Source organism: Muntiacus reevesi, chromosome 12 (assembly GCF_963930625.1).
Source record: "Muntiacus reevesi chromosome 12, mMunRee1.1, whole genome shotgun sequence".
In the NCBI taxonomy this organism is placed as follows: domain Eukaryota; kingdom Metazoa; phylum Chordata; class Mammalia; order Artiodactyla; family Cervidae; genus Muntiacus; species Muntiacus reevesi.
In genome coordinates, this window is record NC_089260.1 from 11,429,290 (window position 1) to 11,454,218 (window position 24,929).

Here is a 24,929-nt window from a genome sequence, read left to right on the forward strand (position 1 = left end):
TAGTTATGCAATCTTTGTTAACTCTGTAGGGAAACTGAAGAAGCTGCTATTTCATTTCTTTATATCCACATCTTAGAGAGTTCATCATTCTAATCCTTGATTAACAAGTTATAGGCTATGTCAAAAAAAATTATAGTTTTTATTTCAAAACAACACATTCTTTCAAGAATCTACCCCACTAGTGATGTAGTTTTCCAATAGAACAGGAAATTTAAGGAGTAAGCAAAAAATTACCCTAAGGCTTCTTTGGAATAGTACTCCATTAGTGTAATAAGACTTTGGAGATTTTTCTCAAGACTGAAAACATGGCCAACAGCTGATCTTCCCACAGGATTAAAAGTAATCAAGTAAAGGTTGTGCAGCGTTCCCAGCAGATCTGAGTGGTCAGTTTCTTCACTGGCTGTACAATGCTGAAAATGGCTGAACAGTTCTGTAATACACTGCAATGTCTGTGTTGAGTCCTGTAGCCACAAGGCAAAGGCATCATCAATAACACCATCAGACTGGAGACCTTCTTCTTCATCTTGATCATAAAGATGACAAAGAGCTCGGATCAACAGATTTGTTGCTTCATATTCTGACATAAAAAACAGGAGGCCCTTCTGTGACTGCGCGAGGAACTTCAGAACGTCCTTTGCAGCTTGCAGCACGCCGGGGTGCGCGCCTGTCACAGGGACTGACAGAAGCAGGGTGACCAGCTCCAAGAAGTGGTGGCTGTGAAGGTACCTGCGGGAGAAATAACAAGGTATATGTCAGGTCAGTGCAAAACATTTTATTTACTCAGTTTTCATTAGACAGGTAGTGTTAAAAATTTTAATAGCAAAAAAAAAAATTTAATAGCAATAATCCTTATTCTCAGCAATATACTGCTTTAACTAAAAACATAATGTGAATAGCAAGTCTTCTCTCCACAGGGCCAAACGAAAGTAAGGTTCTATAAGGCTTTTTCCTAGCATTCAAAAGATGTTTAACTAGTAACTGTTGACAAATTTTCTCTTTCCAGAATCAATCTTGACTTTAAATTCTGGTCCTTCTTTCCAGGCCACGTTTCAAATGCTCCCTCCTTTTTAACCATGGTCCTACTCAACTCATGGCATATCAGTATATCTGAATTCATGTATCTAGGGAGAATACAGTGCATACACTATAAAAAGCATTTAATATATTCAGATGTACTACAGGTAGTATATCTGAATTGGTACTTCTAGAAAGAAAAAAAGGCCAAATTATCCATCGTTAGTACTTAATACAACAGTACTCTTTTATTACACCCAAGAACCATTTTTTAGTACAAATAGTTTTAGTAGAAAAGGTATGAATTTAACACCCCTAAAAGACACAATTCCTACTGATAAACAGAGTATTTTCATTCCCCTAATAATACTCTGTGTCCATCTATGCATCCCCCAACTAGCTCCCAGTCCCTGGAAATTGCTGATCTTTTAACTGTCTCCATAGTTTTGCCTTTTCCAGAATGTCACAAAATTGTAACCAAAAAGCATAAAATTGCCTTTTCAATCATATTTCTGCTTAAACTCAGGCTTCTGTATCATGAGGAAAACACTTGCAGTAAACGCTTACCACAAAGGTAAACACTTCTACACTCTTGCGAGCATCCTTAATCACCTTACAGAATGTTCAGAAAACAGTTAACATGGCAGGCCTCAGAATGCTTATTCTTAGAAAGGCTGGTCCTTGGCTGGCCTCTAGGGACTTGGATTTTGGGACAGTTTCCACCCACCAACTGATAAGATACTCACTGCACATAAACTGTTTATGCAAATAATATGGTTTATTCTGAACACCTGCTTTCCCTCTGGCAGTATGAAATTCTGGTACATGCTAGGTACTGGGTGCCTACATGGCTATCCCCCAATAGGAAGCTTGGATGCTGAGATTCTAATGAACTTCCTCACTATGCAACATTTCACACATGCCACAATTTGCTGTCAGGGGACTTAAGGGGATCCTCTGCCCTAAGCTAGGAAAGGACTCTGGAAGTTTATGACTCATTTCCCCAGGCTTTGTCCCATGTACCTCCTTCCCTTTGGGGATTGTGTTTTGTATTCTTTTGATGTAATAAATCCTGGTTGTGATTACAACACTGAGTCCTATGAGTCTAGCTAGTCAATCTGGGAGTTATCTTGAAGACTCCAACATGGGACATTAGAGCCTTGCCATCACTTCAAACTAACCCTTCCAAAATGTAATCATTTCTCTTTTCAAAGTTCACTCTCCCTCCTAATTTATCAATTTTTGTCCATAAAAGCACAGTTACAGTAGTTACCATTGTTAAAAACCTCAAAGCATTTTAGCTCCTTCTTACTTTCTCTTACCAGGTCCAGTTTTCAAGTCCAAGTAATGCTCCACCACAAACTTTCAATATTGGCACTGTATTTGTCTTCCCATTTTCTGTAAATGCCACTATACTAGGCCCAGTATTCAGCACAATACCCACACCCTGGAATCTTCAGACAGGCTTATCTACCTAATAACATCAATTTGTTTTTCATGGCAATACATCTCATAACTATAATATAATCTTAGAACACTACTCAGATCATATCAGATCTGCTACTCTAAAATATTCAAGATCTTTCACATTCTAAAAACAAAACCCCCAGAATTCCCTGGCCATCCAGTGGTTAGTATTCAGTGCTTTCACTGTCAGGGGCCTGGATTCAACCCCTGATCAGGGAACTAAGATCCCACGCACCAAGCAGCACAGCCAAAAAAGAAAAATTAATCCAAAAAAACAAATCCAAATTCCTTAGCCCAGCATTCAAAACCCTTTATCTCCTAAAATCTGACACCCAAATGTACAATCTCCAATTATGGGAGGGAAAAAAACAGCAATACTTAATAAGCCATTAATTACTAGCTTCCCCTCAATAACTATTTGGGAGCATCATCTCTTTTCTTATACTTAGTCACCCTCAGGGCATTACTTCACGTCTTAATTCACCAAAATAAGACCAGTGAGAAGCAACTGTCTCCTCTACTGTCTCCATACTACAAAGATAACTGTATTTGTATACTCAAAAGGTTTCCATTCTCTTGTTCAAAGCCAAACCCTTACACTTTTACTCTTGGCCTCATCTCCTACTAGACCTTGCTCTAGCAATTATCATCTTACACTTCTGTAAGAACTCAAGCTAAGGCAAATCTGAGTTTCAGCTAAAAACAGGAATGGATAGGTATAGATTTTAGAATGGACAAGTACTGATTCTTTGCTAATACATTATGCACCAAAGCAAGGCAAAAAATAGTCACTGAAATAAGGAATAAAATAATAAAAATGTAATTTTTACATTTGATAAAAGATTATTTACAGGCAAAATGCCAAAAAACAAACCCTCAAAAATTAACGCAAATTTTAAAAATCTACTGAGTACCTAAAAATGGCAAAACTGTACCACTAGATAACTAGAGCATTAAAGAAGGCAGAAACAAGTGACAAGTGAACCTTTACTATATCTTTAACAAGGACTGTAAAATTAACTTAGTAAATTATCAGCTTAACTTACGTTTAAGAATGATAAGGTACAAAGAGGCTTACAAGGAAAAGCTCTCTCCTTCCTATGCCATCCTTTTTGCTTCACCTTCCCAGAAGCCACCCAGCAATTTCTCCTTTATTCTTACTCACAGATATGCTAATATAAGCACTATGGTTGATTATTACTTATATCTTTTTTTTCCCATTTATGTTTATTAGTTGGAGGCTAATTACTTTACAATATTGTAGTGTGTTTTGCCATACATTGACATGAATCAGCCATGGATTTACATGTGTTCCCCATCCTGAACCCCCCCTCCCGATTATTATTTGTATCTTTAACTTAAGTTGCTATTACTACTTTTAAGTATTAACAAATTATAGCTCAAATACAGTAACATACTCCTCACTACTACCTATTTTGAAATATCAAGGCATCTTCAAAAAGACACACATTACCTATAGACAGATTTTTAAAAAAACAAGCAAGGGGCTTCCTTGGTGGCTCAGTGGGAAAGAATCCACCTGCCAATGCAGGAGGCACGGGTTCAATTCCTCGTCCAGGAAGACCCCACACGCCACACAGCAACTAAGCCTGCGCTCCCCAACCATTAAGCCTGCGCTCCCGAGCCCAGGAACTGCGACTACTGAAGGTCACGTGCCCTAGAGCTTGTGCTCTGCCACAAGAGCAGCCACTGCAATGAAAAGCCCTCACACTGCGATGAAGAGCAGCCTCCATCCGTCTCCAACTAGAGAAAAGCCCGCACAGCAACGAAGACCCAGCCCGGCCAAGAATTAAGTAAATAATAAATAAAATTTAAAAATAAAACAAAGGTTTGTAGCTAAAAAAAAAAAAAAAAAAAAAACACAAACAGCCACATGAAACTGCCTCTAATAACTGGTAAATGTACTTTCCAAAGCCAAAAATGTCTCACCTAAAGAGAACAGGGTATGGATCATCCCTCTCTGGTGGACCAGTAATACGTGCCATTGTTGGGAAAGACTTAACAGGAGGTTGGATCATTGTATGAGGTGCAGTTTCCATTAAATGAAAAACTTCTTCTAAGAGGTTGATAAGCTTTTCTATTTCTCCTTCACTTATATTTGAGGATTCCAAAAGATCCATATCCATAGAAGCCTCTACCTCGTTTTCATATTCTGGGTTTGTTCTCTCAAGTCCAGCATCTGTATCATGATCAGGTTCACTGTGGTTAGGAACAGAAGTCGTCTTCTCTGCTAAATGGTCACCAAGTCTTTTAATCTCTGACAAAATTTCATAGAAATGGCATTTCTGAAGAATAGCTGAACCAGCAGTGACAACCCTCACAGTCTGATCTAAAAGTATGAGTTCCAGAAGTTTTTGATAGCCACTTTTTTCACTCTGCCTACTTCTCAGAAAAGCTTCCATTCCTTCTGTCATACTAATGACACTGTCCAAAGCTTTAAATGCATTTAATTTAAGGGAAGATGAGACATGATCAGCAAACAGAAGCTCAAATAAGCCATTGATCACTCCTGCTTGTAGCAGTCCCATGACTCCTTGGGTCCCACATTCTGCTAGTGAGGACACTAATTTGGTCCCAGCTTTGAGCTGTCGGACATTTAAGGCAATGGGTTGGCGAAGAGCTACTTGTAAATTTAAAGCTTGCATGGTCCAGTCTATCAACTGACCAAGGGCGTCTTGTTTTGTGTTTTTCAACTGCAAATAACTTAGTCCTTTTATTATTAAACTAGGAATTTCTTCTAAAGCTGTTACCCATTTTGCACCTCTATCTTCTTGATACAAATCCAACAGTTCAGTTAACTTCACTGAGGCTTCTACTGCCCCTGAGTTTTCTTTATCTGGACCTTGATCCTTCATTCTACTGATTTCAATTTCAAAGGTAGTCTTATACGGACAGCTGAAGTGTAAGAGTGGTACCAGCTCCCTATCATATGGGTCATATGTCATAGGAGGGACTGAAGCTAAGTCTTCAGCAGTGTATTCGACATCGAAGTTTGGATACTTGAATGTTTCACGTTCCAAGTCAGCAATTCCATCTTCATCACTGGAAATCTGCTCATAACCATCATCTCCTGAAAATCAGTTTAAATAATACTTAGTTGTTACATCATTGTTGTTCAGTGCAAAACAATCTGGTTAGTCAAAATAAATTATTTAATAATGTGGCAAAAAAATGAAAAGTAATGATTCCATCAACAAAATTAACTTCTGCCTCAATATTTTATCAACACTTATTAACATTTTATAACTACTAATAGATTATAGAGAAACTTCATAAGCAAAGTCTCCTATTATATCTGTTCAGCTTTACAATAACTCTGCTATAGATCTTTCCCTCTCAGTAATAAAATTAGAGATGTCTAAAAAAAAAACAGAACCAAAAATACCTCTCTCAGGAGGGAAGAAATTAAGCTTGCCTTGTGAGAGAGTATCTTTAAGATAGAAAAGATAAACTGATGGGCCAAAATAATTAACTAAGAATTATACCGTAATTACCAAGTCACACCAAATATTCTCAGGAAAAACATACTAGAATTTCATATTCCTTCACCACTACTTCTCTGTATTTACCTGTTACACAGTTCCCAGTTCTGTATCATGTTTGCCTGGAAAATTTGTTTATAAAAGTACCCATCTTTGCCAAAGCAGAGTTTCACATCATGACACGTGCATTTTTTCCCTCTATTTAGTAATATAGGACTAGAGACAGAAAATTTATTAGTTTTAAACACGACTATTACCTGGCTGTGGTAAAACGGAGATGAGTAACATACAGTCTAAGAAAGAAAAGGAAATATTTCCACGGTATTCCTCCAGTGACAGTCCTCTATGGACATTCTTAAGCTCAAAACAACTTAGCCATAGCAATACACTCATACTTGAAAAGAAAGGGCCTACAGAGACTTGATTCAAGACTTATCCCCAGATGTCTTCTGGTAAAAATCAAATTAACCAGCCTCATTCTCTTATCTTCTCTACAAAAATGTCCTCTGATTGACAAAGACTGCTTGAAATCTAACTACTTGCTAAATGCAATAAATGTAAAAAGGATTTTGCGGTATCCTAGAAATGGGGTAAGTTAAGAGTTATTACTCAGTAACTCAATCACTTCTATTTTGTAAAAGGGCCCCTGTGATACTGAAATGGTTCTCATCCTCATGTAGAATGACACTCCCCTTTATTAGTTTATAGAACAAAGCAGATGATCTGTCATTTTACATAAATGCTTTAACATTACACTCCATTTACTGGACCAATTAAGAGTCAATTAGCTTGAACAGCTCTTTTTGCTTTCAAAGGAAAAATAAGACCTAACTAAAAGACTGCATCGTGCTGCCTTATGTCCCTCTGTATTGAGATTTTTTTTCCCCTTGTGAATGTCTAATAATAATGTAGCATTTTGCCAAAATATTGAGGTGACAGACATCTTTGGGGATTCTAGGCAGCTTAAAACACCACTCCTCTGAAGACAGATCACCAAATCCCTAATCACCATGTATTTACTGCATATCCTTGCTTCCCTGGACAAAGCCTATGGTATCAAGGGGAAGCTGATATCACAGCAAGCCAAACAGAATCTCTCTCCCAGAAAAATGGAAATGGATCTGAGACACAGTCAGGTAGTTTAAACTGGTTGGTTAAAGAGAAGACATTAAAGATGTGGGGTGAACAGCGACATAACAGTTAGTTTAAAAAAAAAACAAAAACTAAATTCGTTTTTCTAACTAAGTAACTGTTAGAAAAACAAAGCAAAGCAAAGATGGAAATCCTCAAGTCTAGTCAAGTCTCAAGGCCCAGCTACAATCTGACTCTTGGGTTTCTTGAAAGCCATTTATCTCAGCTACAAATTCTTTTGCATTGCTAAAAGCTACATCAAGTGAGTTTCCAGCACTTAAAAGCAAGAAGTCCCAGCCAATTCACCCACCTTCACCTTCTTCATCTTCTTCACCTTCTTCCTCTTCATCCTCCTCTTCCTCCTCAGGGATACTATCTACTGTATGGCGATCATCTTCATCCTCATCCTCTTCTTCCTCTACATCCACATCATCTTCATCGTCTTCTCCTTCTTCTTGCTGTTCCTCTTCTACCTCTCCTTCATCAGAATATTGACTTTCCTGGGGAACAGAATTCCGATCAGGAGAAATGGGTTCAAAGTAATCTTCTCTATGAGGAGCATCCTCTTCCTTGTCACCAGACACTGAAAAATTGATATTTAAGGCACAGATTATTCTAACTGTTAAATAATAAGAGGCAGAAGGACTGGATATTGCAACTATTGATATTTTGGATGATTTAGCTCATAAACACCCTTAAAAAAAAACGTGGTAGAATTACTTGCTCTTAAAAAACATTTAAGAGTAAACACTGCACAATTTTCTAGAGTGGGAATTAACAAAGTATGCTATTTTAGGTTCTTACACAATAATCCTCTTTTTTAGCTATTAAGTAACTACAGATTTTATCTCTTCCAATACATACAAGTTATTTTTACTGGTCCTTCTCTATACTATCATTATAGTACATTAACATTTTATTTTCAAAGCAGTGTTGCTTCAGTTTCAAATGAATTACCTGATTTTTTTTTAAACAAATTCACTTGCCAACAACAATAACAAAAACAACAAAAAAACCACAAGAAAACACTGCTCAGAATGCGGGTGGGGGACATTCATCAAGATTTAATTACCAGCATCTAATTTTTTTCCTCTAATAAAAAAAGTACTATTATATTAACATTAATCAAGAGAGGAAAAAAATGTTATTATTTCTACCTGGCAATGGCATGGGATCATCTTCATCATCATCAGGGGGAGGGGGTCCTGGTGGAGTTCTTGGTCCCCTTGGCTGTGGTCTTGGAGGGCTTCCATTAAATTGATCTTCTTTCTCCCCATCAGCTGATTTTATTAGAAAAAGAAAAAGAACTTTAAAATTATTAAAGTTAGTGATATAAATACATGACAAAATTGCTATTGATCATTTAGGTTTTCATCCTCAGAATTTATTAACTTTTTTGTTCCTGATGTCTAACAGAAATTTTGCTAATCAGTTTATACTGGGAAAATTAGAATTTATGACATCTCATATACCAAAATATAATGCATGGAACTCTTAGGAATTATCCCAGAGAAATAGAGACTTATTTTCTCACAGGAAGATGTACATAAATGCTCATAAATAACTTTATTTGTTAAAGTAAAAAAATAGTTCAGTTCAGTCGCTCAGTCATGTCTGACTCTTTGCAACCCCATGAACCGCAGCACACCAGGCCTCCCTGTCCATCACCAACTCCGGGAGTTTACCCAAACCCATGTCCATTGAGTTGGTGATGCCATCCAACCATCTCATGCTCTGTCGTCCCCTTCTCCTCCTGCCCTCCATCTTTCCCAGCATCAGGGTCTTTTCAAATGAGTCAGCTCTTCGCATCAGGTGGCCAAAGTACTGGAGTTTCAGCTTCAACATCAGTCCTTCCAATGAACACCCAGGACTGATCTCCTTTAGGATGGACTCCTTTAGGATGCAAGGATGGACTCCTTGCAGTCCAAGGGACTCTCAAGAGTCTTCTCCAACACCACAGTTCAAAAGCATCAATTCTTCAGCGCTCAGCTTTCTTTATAGTCCAACTCTCGCATCCATACATGACCACTGGAAAAACCATAGTCTTGACTAGACAGACCTTTGTTGACAAAGTAATGTCTCTGCTTTTTAATATGCTGCCTAGGTTAGTCATAACTTGTCTTCCAAGGAGTAAGCGTCTTTTAATTTCATGGCTGCAATCACCATCTGCAGTGATTTTAGAGCCCCCCAAAATAAAGTCAGCCACTGTTTCCCCATCTATTTGCCATGAAGTGATGGGACCAGATGCCATGATCTTAGTTTTCTGAATGTCCAGCTTTAAGCCAACTTTTTCACTCTCCTCTTTCACTTTCATCAAGAGGCTTTTTAGTTCTTCTTCACTTTCTGCCATAAGGGTGGTGTCATCTGCATATCTGAGGTTATTGATATTTCTCCCGGCAATCTTGATTCCAGCTTGTGCTCCTTCCAGCCCAGCACTTCTCATGGTGTACTCTGCATATAAGTTAAATAAGCAGGGTGACAATATACAGCCTTGACGTACTCCTTTACCTATTTGGAACCAGTCTGTTGTTCCATGTCCAGTTCTAACTGTTGCTTCCTGACCTGCATACAGGTTTCTCAAGAGGCAGGTCAGGTGGTCTGGTATTTCCATCTATTTCAGAATTTTCCACAGTTTATTGTGATTAACATAGTCAAAGACTTTGGCATAGTCAAGAAAGCAGAAATACATGTTTTTCTGGAACTCTCATGCTTTTTCAATGGTCCAGCAGATGTTGGCAACTTGATCTCTGGCTCCTCTGCCTTTTCTAAAACAAGCTTGAACATCTGGAAGTTCATGGCTCACGTACTGCTGAAGCCTGGCTTGACTAGAAGCTTACCTAAATGTCCTTCAATGACTGAACAGTTAAATAATACATCCATACTATTTCTTACTACTCAGCAACAACAAAGAATGATCTACTGATACACAGAGAAAGTAATAAATTTCAAAGAAATTATGGTGAGTGAAAATAGCCAATATTAAAATGATCCCAACTTCACGATTCCACTTTGTAACATTTATGAAATAATACAATTACAGAGACAGAGAACAGATCAATGATTGCCAAAAATAGGTACAGGCGGGATGAGTGTGGCTAGAAAGGGGTAAAACCAGGGAATACTGTGACAGTACAATCAAGAGTCTTAATTGCAATGATGGGTATGCGAAACTATACATGACATAAAATTACACACAGCTACACATATATACACACACACGTGTGCACGAGTACATGTACAAACTGGTGAGTGTGAACAAGTTCTGCAGATTGTAACAATGCCTATATTGTTTTGGTATTATACTAGAGTTGTCAAAGATGTTAACTAGGGGAATCTGGGAGGAGTGCACAGGACTTCCCTACACATTTCTTTGCAGTCTTCTATAAATCTGTAACTATTTCAAAATAAAAAGTTAAAAACATGCACACCTATATTTTAAAGCATGTAAGAGTGAAATAAGTCAAGAGAAAGACAAATGTCATATGACACTGCTTATATGTGGGATCTGAAAGAAATTATACAAACAAACCTTTTTACAAAACAGAAACAGAATTACATATGTAGAAAACAAACTTCTGGCTACTAGAGGGAATGGCTCACGGCTACTGGAGGGAACGGAGCAGGGATAAGCTGGGAGACCAAGACTGAGACATACACACTAGTGAGTGTAAACTAGGTAACTCATAAGGACCTATCACTGACTCACTTTGCTGTATATCCAGAACTAACACAACACAGCAAATAAAAATTATACTCCAATAAAATTTTAAGAGTCAGTAAATTTTTTTCACTTCTCGTTATTTGATGTACAGCTGAATAACAATGCCATGTTCAATTCTGTTATACAGAAAAGTGACCCCATTATACACATCCTTTTTTATATTCTTTCCCATTACACTTTATCTCATATTGAATGTAATTCCTTGTGCGATACAGTAGAACCTTATTGTTTATCCATTCTATATGTAACAATTTGTATCTAACCCTAAACTCTCACTGCATTCCTCCCCAGCCCTGCTTCCCCACTTGGCAACCACAAAGCCATTCTCTGAATCTGTGAGTATGTTTCTGCTTGGTAGATAGGCTCCTTCATGTCACATTTTCATTCCAGATATGTGACATCGTTGGTATTTGTCTCTGACAAATCAGTAGACTACACTGTGATAATACTACAGACAATATCGATGAAACTACAAGCTTAGGAAAGATAACATTAGTAAACCTTTAGATAGACTCACTGAGGATAAAGAGAACTCAAGCAAAACCAGAAATGAAAGAGGAGATATTACAACTGATGCCACCGAAACACGAAGGATCATAAGAAAATAAATATGAACAAGAAAATCATAAGAAAATACTATGAACAATTATACACCAACAAATCAGACAACCTATAAGAAATGGATACAGCCCTAGAAACATACAACCTACCAAGACTGAATCACGATTAAACAAACTATCTGAACAGACAAATTACTATAAGGAGATTGAGTCACTAATCAAAAACCTCCCCAAAACAAAAGTCCAGAACCATATGGATTTACTGATGAATTCTACCAAATATTTAAAGAAGAATTAATACCAATTTTTCTCAAAGCTTTCTAAAACTCATTTGCAAGGCCAGCATGACTTTAATACCAAAACTAGACAAGGATGTCTCAAGAAAACAAAGTTGTATCTACATGCTCAGTCGCTCAGTTGTGTCTGACTCTTTGAGACATCATGGACTGTGGCCCACCAGGCTTCTCTGTCCATGTAACTTTCCAGGCAAGAAATACTGGAGCAGGTTACCATTTCCTTCTCCAGGGGATCTTCCCGACCCAAGAATCAAACCTGTGTCTCCTGCTTCCCAAGCAGATTCTTTATCACTGGGAAGCCCAAAAAAGAAAGCTATATTCTCCAATTAAAAATAAATAAGTTTAAAAACAAAAGAAAGGTACAGGTCAATATCCCTGATGAACATGCATGCAAATATCCTCAATAAATTATCAGCAAGTCAAATTCTATAATATACTAAAAGGCTCATACACCATGATCATGTGGGATTTATTCCAGGGAAGGCAAGGGAGGTTTAGCATCTGCACATTAGTCAATGTGGTAGGTTAACAAAATGAAGGATAAAAATCATACGATCATCTCAACAGACGCAGTAAAATAATTTGACAAAATTGAAATCAATTTAAGATAAACACTCCCAACAAAGCAGGTACAGAGGGATTGTACCACACACCACGTGTGTGCTCTTTGTCATTCAGTCGCGTCCAACTCTGTTCACTTTATGCCACTTTACATTTACAAAAACTCTTTGTTAGCACCTGTTTTCACTAACCAAATAAATTTTGCAGTGAGCTGTTACAGAGCAAGCATAACCCCAAAAAAGTCAGAGTGGCACCACCAAGCTCCTTCCCCAGCAACTACACTTAGCATCTCAGCATTAAGCCACCACAGCTTTGAATTATGTCTGTGAGCATCTGTGCTTTATCCCAACTGACTTTGTACATCCATTTGCAAGATGTGTCCTAAGGTAATTGTTTCTTCACTTTGTATCATTCTGGCTTACAAAAGGTTTCACAGGAACACACTTTCAGAGAGCAGGGAAAACATGTATAACATATATAAAACCCTACAGATTCCATCGGACTTCCCAGGTGGCTCCATGGTAAAAAATTCACCTGCCAATGTAGGAGACACAGGTTCGATCCCTGAATCGGGAAGATTCCCTAAAGAAGGAAATGGCAACCTACTCTAGTATTCTTGCCTGGAGAATCCCATGGACAGAGGAGTCTGGCAGGCTACAGTCCATGGAGTCACAAGAGTTGGATATGACTGAAGACTCCATCAGAAACCTATTAGAACAAACAAAAGGGACATGGAACGATGCTCAACACCATTAATTAACATGTAAATGCAAATCAAAACCACAATGAGATCACTTCACACCTGTCAGAAATTGTTGCTTTTTTAGTCTCTAAGCTGTGTCCGACCCTTTGCTACCCCATGTACTGTAGCCCACCCGACTCTTCTGTCCATGGGATTTCCTAGGCACAGATACTGGAGTGGGCCTGCCATTCCTCGCCAGGGGATCTTCCCAATCCAGAGATCAAACCCACATCTCCTGCTTGGCAGGTGGATTCTTTTACCACTAAGCCACCAGGGAGTGGCTATTACCAAAAGACTAGAAATAACAACTGTTGGTGAGAATGTGGAGAAAAGGAAATCTTTGTGTATTGTTGGTGAGAAGGTAAACTGGTGCTGCTAATAAAAAAAAAAATAACAACTGTTGGTGAGAATGTGGAGAAAAGGAAATCTTTGTGTATTGTTGGTGAGAAGGTAAACTGGTGCTGCTAATAAAAAAAAAGGTTCCTCAAAAAATTAAAAGTAGAACCAACATAATGATCCAGCAATTCCATTTCTGAGTATTTACCCTAGAAAATAAAAATTTAATTTGAAAAGTTATATGCACTCCCATGTCCACTGCAGCATTATGTACAGTAGCCAAAAAACACGGTAAACATCTATCAACAGATGAAAAACTAAAGAAAATGTGAATGGTGTGTATGTGTTATTCCATACACATATTAATACAACGGAATATTATTCAGCCACACAAAAAAGAAAGAAATCTTGCCATCTGCAACAACATGGACCTCAAGGGCATTATGCTCTGTAAAATAAATCAGACAGAGAAAGCCGAATACTGTGTGATGTCTCTTATATGTGCAATCTAAAAAAAGTAAGTTTAAAAAGAATACCAATAACAAGCTCATAGACACAAACAGACTGGTTGGTGGTTTCCAGAGGATGGGGGTTGGAGATGAGTGAAATGGATGAACTACTTTTGTTTTATATAAATAAAATTTACAAAAAAGACCAGAGATACAAATATAAGTAAAATATACTTCTCTGTCCACAAAAAGCTCACAGTCTAGAAAAAAAGACCAATGAGCACAGAAGAATGAAGGATACAAAGAAAAGTGAAATATTAACTGTGCTTAGCAGATAAGATACGAGAAAAAAGGTTAGACAACAGTGTGTGACCACCATCAGAGACAAAGGCCTCACACAACAGTGTTATAGAAGGGTTAAGAGAAACAATGGTCATTTTATTAGTGCTCATAAAATGCTAACTGTAAAGCAAACTATTTTTCCCTATGACCTCAACTGTAATTTCAAAATTTATTCCCAAATCTCCTTAGTTCCACTAGCTCAATCTCCTTATTACAATGAGTAATACCAGTGAGGAAAACAGACCCTGGAAAACCTAAGCCTAGCTGTCTGCTTTATATAAGGAAAGTCACTGAAGTTTATTAGAAGGCTTATGCTTTGTTTTGTTTCAGGGGGGTGGGTGGGTTTGTGGGGGCGTTTTCTGGGAGCCACGTTTCATTGTATGTGGGATCTTACCTTCCCAGTCAGAAACTGAACCCTCGCCACCTACACTGAAAGTGCAGAGTCTTAATCAGTGGGCTACCAGGGAAGTCCCTAGAGTTTTTATTTTTCCCAAAAGGGGAAAATCTCCTTTAGCTAAGATTTAGATATACAAAGAAATCTGATAAAAGAAATGCCATTAACACATACTGAACTTATTGCCTCTTTTTTTTTTTTTTTTTTTAATAAACAATAAACAAGTATTTCGTGCACTTCTGAAAGCTAAGAAGTCTGACATCTGACTGCCACCATGGTTGTGTTTGATGAGAGCTCTCCTCCTGGCGTGCAGACAACTGCCGTCTCACTGTGTCCTCACACGCCAGAAAGAGGAAGCTCTGGCCTCTCTTCCTCTCTTTTTTAATACTATTTATTTGGCCTCACCAGGCCTTTACTGTGGCATGTGGGGTCTTTAGCTGCAGTGTGAGGACTCGTAGCTGTGGCTTGGCTTGGGGGGTCTAATTCTCTGACCAGGAATCCAACCCAGGCTCTCTGCACTGGACACACAGAGTCTCAGCCCCTGGACCACCAAGGATGTCCCATTCTCTAACTCTCTGAAAGACAATTTTCACAGTAAATCACAAATAACCATGGATTCTATTATCATTTATATATTTTAAAGAAACAAACAAAAAACCTCAGATCAATTAAAAAAGCATTTTTGGAAAGTAGAGGAAGAAAATAAAATGCAACCACTTCAACAGAAAAAGGAACTCTTCTAAGAAAGAATGGAAGATTGACAAATAATTTGTCAAGCCTTAAACAAGGTTCAAAAGATACAAGAGTTCTTTGAGTTACCTTTCCCACTGTAATGAAAGTAAATCTCACTGATAAAAACAAATTTAAAATTCTCACCATGTTTGGGATTCCTTTTCACACTTGGCTGTGGCTGGGGAGGCGGTGGAGGAGGAGGTGGAGGTGGAGGGGAGTCTCTGTCGTGACTTATGACTCTGTCCACTGATCCATATATTGCCAGCGTCAGACAGTTGTACCAGCCTCTCAGCACCAAACCATCAGTATTCACCTGATTTGGTGGGAGGGGGACAGGGGAAGAGATATCTTTCAAATTAATGTTTTACTGTGTCAGAAGTAAACTGGTATCAAATTACTCTGTGGGTTCAACTAATATCTAAAACCATGCTGAAAAGGCAAAGATCAACATTGGTGGAAATTCACCCAGAGGCACAACTTTTACATGGCCCTCTAGAGTTATCATACCTAAAAGTGTCTCAAGACTATATCTTCTCAGTCCTATACTTTAGGTCAATTCTATTCAAAAAGCATAACCAGATTTCTAACCAAGAAAAATAAAAGGGAAATTAGAAGGGAGTTAATGCCAATTAATAAATTAAACCCAAATAGTTACAGGGGTCATGAAGATACACAAAAGTACAAACTGTGTCCAGTCTCAAGAATTATAAAGCCCATAAAATTACATGGCATTCTTTTTATTAATACGTGCCTGACTCGTACATGCAAATCAGGTATATTCTATGTACCCACTCTGCACTTAAAAAGTAAGGGTAACCAGAGGCATGAAACAAATTATTTTTGCAAAGACACTTTATCCTAAAAAGATCAAAGACTTTATCAAGGCCATTAACTCTCAATATTTCCATATAATTTAACATTTTTCAGAGCTTATCTACCAACAACAGAAATATTACCAACAAATAAGAAAATAAGAGTGTCAGCAGGAAAACCCTGCAACTAAAACCACTGACTTCTGAGTTCTTCTCCCACTCTATATGTTGGGTAAAGATGAAATAAGTGGTGATGGGATCCCTTCTAGAGAAAGAAATTATTATTTCCCTTGCTCATCTTAGCAACTCCAGCAAGGGGAAACTGGGGACCAGAAGTAAGGCTCAAAGATTATACCCATGGACTGACAGACTTTGAACAGAAAAACCACTAGAAGGAAGATAAAGAGATAGAGAACACGATTTTTAGTCTAAACAACGTGCAGAGTATTAAGTACTCCTTCACCAAAAAAAAAAACAGCAGGCTGAATAGTCCCATATTAAATCATCATTATAGTTGGATTTTGGCTCTTTCATGGTTCAGATCTCTTAGATGCTTTCAGAATGGCATTTGGTATCAAGAAAAAAGACACACTTCTGATATGCAAGGAAGAAGTATGAAATATGAATTTTTAAAAGAGACACCTTAATTAAGATACAATGGTGTTTAATAATTTACCTGCCCATCATCTTCAAAATTCGCCCACCTAAATGAAAAGAAGGAAAAGCAGATACTGGCTTTTTCCTGACCCAAGTATGAAATTAGAATGAAGAGCTACACAGGTAGATAACAGCATTACAATAGTTTTGCTCCATTTGAAAATAGCTTCTGGAATACAAAGGAATCAGACAAGAAACGATTAAATTCTCTAGAACTAGAACTAAATAAGCTAACATTCTGCTTCACTGGGTTTATCTGGATCAAAAACTCTAAATGGAGGTGAGAACAATAGTAGTAACAAGTTGAAAACTGACTTCCACAATTACCTTTGAGTTGGGTCTAAAGATGATGGAAGTATTCTCATCATATTCCAGGCTGTTAAAAGAGGAGGAAAAAATATACAGGCTCAAACACTGAACATCACAGTTCATGAAGATTCGTATATTTTAATCAAAGGCTAGATTTTTATTTTAATAAACTACAAAGTTTGGGTTTAATTTACTCCCCACAAAATGATATCAAGTATAAAACAACCCCCCCAGATTATAGTTCAACTGCTTTCAGGTGAGTGTCGATGGCAAGGTTTGTCTAAAAGCGCCCCATGTGATCCTAACACACAGCCAGATCAGAGATCCGCAGCCCTACAGTCTCAAAACCACGCGCACTGGGACTGACGTTTTTAAACCCCTGTTTTAGCAGGCAGGCATCAACTTAAAAAACAGTCTATACGTTCAAAACTAGCTGCGTCAGATTACCTAGGCTCCTTTCATTTAAAAAAAAGTTAAATTATCAATGCTATTTAATAATGAATGAATGAAGAGTCATTCAATAAAAGAATAAGCAAAGCCTAAAAAACTAACTTATGACAGGGACAGAAAAATCTCCATTTTTAAGCTTCCTTTAAAATTTTTTATTTTATAAATGAGTAAAACCACTTAATGGTTAATTAATTTGCAGATATCAAAACAACCAGTGCTAATAATACCTAGTCAGTACGTATTAAATTATTGAAAGTAGGGGTAGCTATTAACGAAATTCTCATTTTACAAAAATGTGGCTGTGGAATTTTAAATTATGCGGCAGTGTGATATAAAAACAGATAAAAAAAACTCAATGCATTTATAAAGCGCTTTTTTTTAAGAATCAAAAAGTAATATTTTTCAAATTAGGCTATTACCAAATCATGTGATATGTATAAGAAATGCATACACCAATAAAAATCAAACAAAAGATGGCTAATGTTTCACACATTTAAAGTTTTATTTTATAAACAAACACAACTTGTTCTTAGGAGCGTGATATTTCCTTAATATTGTCAACTGTTAAAATCAAACCAAATTCTTGGATCTACTATCATATATAGCCTTTTCGTCTATTGAAAGAATAAAAAGGTTTTGCTCACTAACTTGTAAATGTCTGGTGAAATTACCCAGTTTAAGTACATACCTTCCCAACCTATTGAAAGAATAAAAAGGCTTTGCTTATTAACTTATGAGTGTCTGGTGAGATTACCTACTAAATACATACCTTCCCAGCCTATCAAAAACTGGGGCACTTGGTTTGCTGACATTGTTAAAGAATAAGTCTAACTGAAATGTGTGCGGTGAGGTCTCCCTGTGAATAAAACAAAGGTGAAACGTCAGCCTTTACAATAACCAGTTCCTAAGATACAACAAAAACAAAGTAAGTACAAATTTAAGAGCAAGTCCAGAATTAAGATAAAATATTCCTAATATTTAAATAAAACAGAGTTAACTGCAATATTTCCTGTAATTTTATTCACATCCAATTCTCAAGTAGTCAACTATTCATTTTGAATATTACTGAAAAGGTTTTAGCCATCAAGTTTCTTTTGCCTGATGCTTGGACCATTTTAACACACACATACATTTAAATTTTTTATGCATTTTAATGCAAAATGCTAATTAATCAAGATATATAGTTTTTAATTCTTTATATCATTATTCTATTAGCAAAAAAGAATCAGGAGTTAACTTTAAGTTGTAAATAATAACTACCATTTAATTTCAACTTAACCCATATTCATACAGGACTATAATAATTTGAGCATCAAAGCCCTAAACTGTGACTTAAAGCGTAAACTGCAATTTGTATAGAATTAATTTACATAAATCTTTTTTTATAGACTTACCTAGTAAAGTTTAAAGCCTATTTAATTTGCATTAGAATGAAATCTTACTATATACCCTTGGCTGAAATTCCTTTGCCTCAACTAAAATCAATTTTTAGACAACCCATACTTTGCTTATTTACAAAAAATCTAAATGGTAAAAAGTGTAATGCCCAAAGTACTATGCAAGAGATTCCCTTATAATTTCTGGTAGAAATACAAACAGGTACAGCCATTCTGAAAGACAATATGGCAATACAACTCAGGAGACTGAGAAAATATTCACACCATTTAATCTAAAAATACTTTTCGTTACAAAGTGTTTCTATGGAAACACTGATATACAAAGATTTTGTTTTCAAGAAGAGATTCACTATACTAATAATCTGAAAGCTAGAAACCATCTAACAGTCCCCACTTTAGGAACTAGCCAAATAAATGACAATACATTGATCTGTTAAAATTATGCAGTCATTAGAAATCATATTTTCAAATAAAATTAAATGATGAGAAGGACTCCTGACATAATCTTAGATGAAATAAAGGAATACACAGAATAGTATGCAATTGGGTCAAAGCAGCATCATACATTTTATCTTACCCAAATTCAACTACATGTGCTCAACAACTCTAGTCTCTCTTCTCCTATCTTTTGCCTTAAAACCAGACCCTGGCCTCCAAAAGGAAAGGAAAAGGGGTTGAAATGCAAATTATTTCCTCTGGAGGCAACAAAGACTTAGGTGCTGGTCACTGAGAAGTGCTTTAATGAATCCATGGTAGTCTGATTTCAGAAGATCTTCACCTTAAAAACTGCTGACTCTAAAACATAATCTCACATAAGATACACTTACTCCCCCCCCAAAAAAATACATATACACATATATATACATATACACACACAAATATACATACATATACACATATACATTGGAGAAGGAAATGGCAACTCCAGTGTTCTTGCCTGGAGAATCCCAGGGATGGTGGAGCCTGGTGGGCTGCCGTATATGGGGTCGCACAGAGTCGGACACGACTGAAGCGACTCAGCAGCAGCATATATATATACACACGCTTCACACCACCTGGGAAGCCCCCTGATTAAATGCTCCCATATAAATTTAAAAACACAGGACATCAAAATGCTAAGATCTCTCAGAATGGAGGGATTATAAGGATTTTAATTTTACCTTACACAGTTCTGAATTTTATAATGAGAATATTATCATAAAGTGTGCTGCACAAATACATGATCTCTAACATTACTTTCAACCTTGAGATTTCAGGCTTCCCAATATCTTATTGGGTCGGCCAAAAAGTTCTTCCCAGTTTTTCCATAAAATGTAGTGGAAAACCTGAATGAACGTTTTGGCCAACCCAATACATTTGCATTACTGAATTAGTACTTCATTTTATGGTTTATAACATATTGTGTATAATGCTGTTTCTGGTAACAATTTCATGTTTGGAATTATTAAAACATAAGTAGTCATTTATCCCCAGCTGAGAAAAAGGAGAGAGAAGAGGGGAAATGTAACGCTCTTACCCACTGCAGCTAATGACAAGAGATCCATTTTGCCTGCTGTTATAGCCAGCCTCCAAAACAGACCCCAAAGACTCCCGCCCCGATATTCACACCCCTGTGTAGTCCCTCCCACACTGTACCAGTAGAATGTGTAGTCAACAGAATATAGTAACAGCAGTATGCTGAAGCATGTGACAGATGCCACTTCTGACATTAAGCCACAAACTACAGTGACTGTGGCTTCCTTCTTGGGCACGCTCTCTCACTCATTCTCGGATCACTCACCCTGGAAGAACCCATGCTGTGACACAGCGACCCCCAGAAAGGATCTCCTGGCAAAGAACTGAAGATCTCCCGCCAACAGTCATGTGGGCGGGCTTCTCAAATTCCCCAGCCTCAGTCAAACCTTCTGAGATTGCAACCCGAGGCCTGTAACTTGGTTTTAACCTCATGAGGGAACCTGAGCCAGTCAAGCAGCGCCCATGTTCCTGACCCTCAGAAATAGTGGGGGATTAAGTTGCTAAATTTCCTGAGGTTTGTTACACAGCAGCAGGTAACAATAGAGCCTTCTTGCCCCATAGCAGTGCAATTAGAAAAGTCTGCTGGATACTCTATCATTACTCCGTCTTTCTCATTCTATACATTCTAGGAAAAGTAGAAAGAAACACAGGAAAACAGGAGTTTTTATTTCCTTATACATGGCAAAAAAAGTTAACTATAATGATCTGTCATATAAGCATGAATCAGTCTTATTGTTTGTTTTTATGTTTTCCCTTTGAATGACCTTAAAACATTTGAGGAATTTTATATCTACCTCTACAAATAACAAACTATTTTTCACAACTACGAAGAAAGGAGCCCTTAACTTTGAGTCTGTACTGTACCAGCCACCACTGCGTAGCCGGCTTACCTCTTTCGTGTAGCAGAAACTGAGCTACCAAAGCGACGTGGCACTGCTACCTGGGCTACAAGCTAAAAGCCCACGACACATTTATCATACACATTCATGCTTCCGTAACCAAAATTTAGCTCTTATCTCCAATTCAGGTAATTAAAATCAGATGATGATGATTATTATTCACGTTATAACAAAGATCAAATTCCTCTGTTTTATGTCAGTTGTTAAAGTTATCAACAACTCCACATCAAGGAGTTCCCTGGCAGTCCAGTGGTAAGGAACTTTCACTGCCACAACTTGGGTTCAGTCTCTGGTCAAGGAACTAAGATCCCGCAAGCCTCACAGCACAACCAAAACAAAGAATAATTTAAAGAAAACAACTCCACATTAGGAACAATGTCTTACATTTGGTTTATTTCCCACAGACCTTAAAAAACAGAAATGACGCTCAAGTAACTACTTGCTCAGTACAACTAATGGCTAATGTGAAGCTACATATTTACAAAAAGACACATGTATCAGGCTAAGATGATCACCAATAAGGCAGGAAAACTAACACTATAATATGAAAAATGTAACATAATAAAAGATATACTTCTCAATATTCAGATGCATTTATTTTCAAGGAAAACAGCACATTAAAAATACTCTGTCTACTATACTGTGCCACCCTACGATAGTTTGGAAAATATAAACCTATTTCTACCAATTAAAAAAAAAAGAAATGAAGAAAGAAAAACAATCTAGTACTTAGGTCAAATAATTACTCTTTTCAAGTTTATAGTAATATATGGATTATACAGAAAACTTAAAAGTCAATTATAATGCAACATAACTAAAACTGAATAAGGTTTTATTTTTTTTTTTTTTACTTACAAAATTATTACCTTAAATTTTTGCATTTGGAAGTATGTTTCTAGGTCTTTAGTCAAAAACACTTTTAAAAAAGAAAACTGACTCACCCATATGCTCTATTGTCAGGCAAGCTGCTATGGGCTCTTACTCCCGGGGGTATGACTCGAACTTCATTTATATAAACCACACATGGAAAACGAACCACATCTATATGAGAACTTTGCTTTAAGAAAAGAGAAGAATATACTGTAAGCAAAACACTGTCTAGTCAAAATTTATTCACCTTCAATTTGTTTCATTTAGAATGTCACAAATAATTTTTAAATAAACACTATCATTAAAACAGTGCTATTATATTATAAATGGTGTAAAAATCATTTTTAAAAACAGCCAATGAGGGACGTTCCTAGTGGTCCAGTGGTTAAGAATCTGCCGGCCAATGCAAGGGACGTGGGTTTGATCCCTGGTCCTGGATAACGATTCCACATGCTACAGAGCAACTAAGCTCATGTGCCACCTCTACTAACCCCACGCTCTAGAGCCGGCCAGCCGCAACTACTGAAGCCACACGCCCTAGAGCCCGTGCTCTGCAACGAGAAGCCATCACGGTGAGAAGCCCAGGCATTGCAACCAGAGAAGAGCCCCCACTGGCCACCAACTACAGAAAGCCCAACGCAGCAACAAAGACCCAGCACAGCCAAAAATTGTTGTAAAAAAAATAGCTGATGATAAAATGTACCTAGTTAAATCCCTCCCCTTGTATAACAACATTTTCTGCATCTGCTTCCCTGCTGTCTTGCCTGGGCCAATACAGACCAATAATCCCTTACGGCAGGGGTCCCCCAAGCCCAGGGCACAGGCTGGAAGCGGCCACACAGCAGGGCATGAGCAGCAGGCGAGCAAACGAAGTGTCACCTGCAGTGACAGCAGCTCCCCCTCACTCACGCTGCCCCGAGCTCGCCCCGCCGGCTCACCAGTGGCATTCAATGTTCACAGGAGCGTGGATCCGACACACATGAGGGACCGCAGCAGCACGCTCCTTATGAGAATCATCCCCAGACCAGCACTCCCACCCGCAGTCATGCTGTCTCCCACGAAACCCGCCCCTGGTGCCAAAAAGGTTGAGGACTGCTGCTTTATTGGAAACCTCTGGAGCCAGAGGCCTTTCAGAATCCTGACTTTTTGGATTTTTAGAAACTAATGAAATACTGCATATTACTTAACACCCCAGTAGTTTCTGTGACAGTGCTGTGTAACCAAAACATTAATACTTCTGCAGCAAATGTATAAACATTCACACTAAGTAAAGATTATAACAAGCAATAAAGTCAGTTCAAAGCACAGCACATGGCCTGATGAATTCAGGGCAGATTTTCCTGCCATTTTTTGAATTTCTGAATTATAGATGACAGATTGTGAATCTCTTAAATTAGATTAGTTTACCAAACTTATATACTAACTAATATCAGGAGATCAAGGGAAGTCAATCAGGTACTGATTAAAGTAAACCCTCTCAAATTTAAAAAAGAAAAAAGAATCCACAAACTTAAGAATTTATCAGGACTTGCCTGGTGGTCCAGTGGCTAAGATTCTGAGCTCCCAATGCATGAGGCCTGGGTTCAATCCCTGGCTAGGGAACTAGATCCCACCTGCTACAACTAAAGAACCTGCAGGGCGCAACGAAGATCAAAGATCCCTCGGGCCACGACTAAGACCTGGTACAGCCAAATAGAGCAATAAATAAATATTTTTTAAAAAGAATTTATAATAACATAAATGGATACCATAAATTTAGTGTACATTTATTTCTATGTATCACTAGACACAAGATCAGACAAATTAGCTCTTGTGATTAATAATTTTAGAAAAATTTTTCACACTGTTTTTGGACTATTATTTTATATCAAGTTTTCCTAGCAGTTCAGCTACTACTACTAACCCCATGCTCTAGAGCCTGCCAGCCGCAACTACTGAAGTCCACACGCACTTGAGCCTGTGCTCTGCAACAAGCAGCCAACCATCACTGCCTGGTGAACGAAGTTTTTAACAAAAATGGTTCATATAATTTGTATCTAGAAGCACTGAGTCCTGAGTGCTCTTGAAGCTTCAAAGAACACTGTCTCTCTACAGACCAGAAGACTGGTCAAATGAGTCTTTCCTAAAAGGGGAAGAGGATGACTTTCTAATTTTGCACTTTAAACTCAGAGACTAATATTTAACCAAATATGTAGATCTAGAAATCTTAATATAATTTAACTATTCAAATGTACTTTATACTCTCAAAGCTATACAAGAAACACGATGAACATGAATTGAGGCCGACTGCTAGCTGTTTTCCAACACAACTCTCTTAGAGTTAGGCACAAGTGAACTAAAGACTGAATTTCCTAGATTCTGGGAAGTCAGTGTGAACATGCGATTGCTAGATTCCGATCAATGGGATGTAAATGGAAATGATGTAGGCAACCCTGGGTCATGTCCTTAAAAGAGAAAGTCCTACTTCAGAACCTCCTGCCACCTCTTCTTCTATACTCTGCTGCTTTTCTAGAACACACGTTACAGTGAACTGTCTTGGACGATGTAGGAGATACCCTAAGAATGAGAGAGGAAGAGACTAGAAAAGCCCATCCCTGACAACGCAGAGCTGTCACGTTAGCCCTAGAATACTTACAGTCAGACTGAGAAAGACAGTCTTATTTTACCTAATCCACCATTATCCTAACTTGAGGGCAGCAGCTGAAACTGTATCCTAATTATCACAAATACACTGTAGGTATTCAATAAATACTACAGTAGAGTTTTTATAAA

At 37.6% G+C, this 24,929-nt stretch overlaps 1 protein-coding gene across 3 annotated transcripts in view; it reads right to left on the reverse strand.

Annotated features, from left to right (window-relative positions):
* VIRMA (vir like m6A methyltransferase associated) overlaps nucleotides 1-24,929 on the reverse strand; it is a 60,843-nt gene that overhangs the window by 25,757 nt on the left and 10,157 nt on the right. For 2 of the 3 annotated variants that reach the window (XM_065902508.1, XM_065902510.1), the window contains exons 2-9: nucleotides 22,229-22,344; nucleotides 18,246-18,332; nucleotides 17,045-17,093; nucleotides 15,393-15,561; nucleotides 8,273-8,395; nucleotides 7,426-7,698; nucleotides 4,432-5,572; nucleotides 235-726 (exon numbers count right to left, since the gene is read on the reverse strand). In XM_065902508.1, the coding sequence (XP_065758580.1) occupies nucleotides 235-726; nucleotides 4,432-5,572; nucleotides 7,426-7,698; nucleotides 8,273-8,395; nucleotides 15,393-15,561; nucleotides 17,045-17,093; nucleotides 18,246-18,332; nucleotides 22,229-22,344 (2,450 nt within the window). The remainder of the gene's footprint in view (nucleotides 1-234; nucleotides 727-4,431; nucleotides 5,573-7,425; nucleotides 7,699-8,272; nucleotides 8,396-15,392; nucleotides 15,562-17,044; nucleotides 17,094-18,245; nucleotides 18,333-22,228; nucleotides 22,345-24,929) is intronic. The other variant, XM_065902509.1, reaches the window with a different exon arrangement.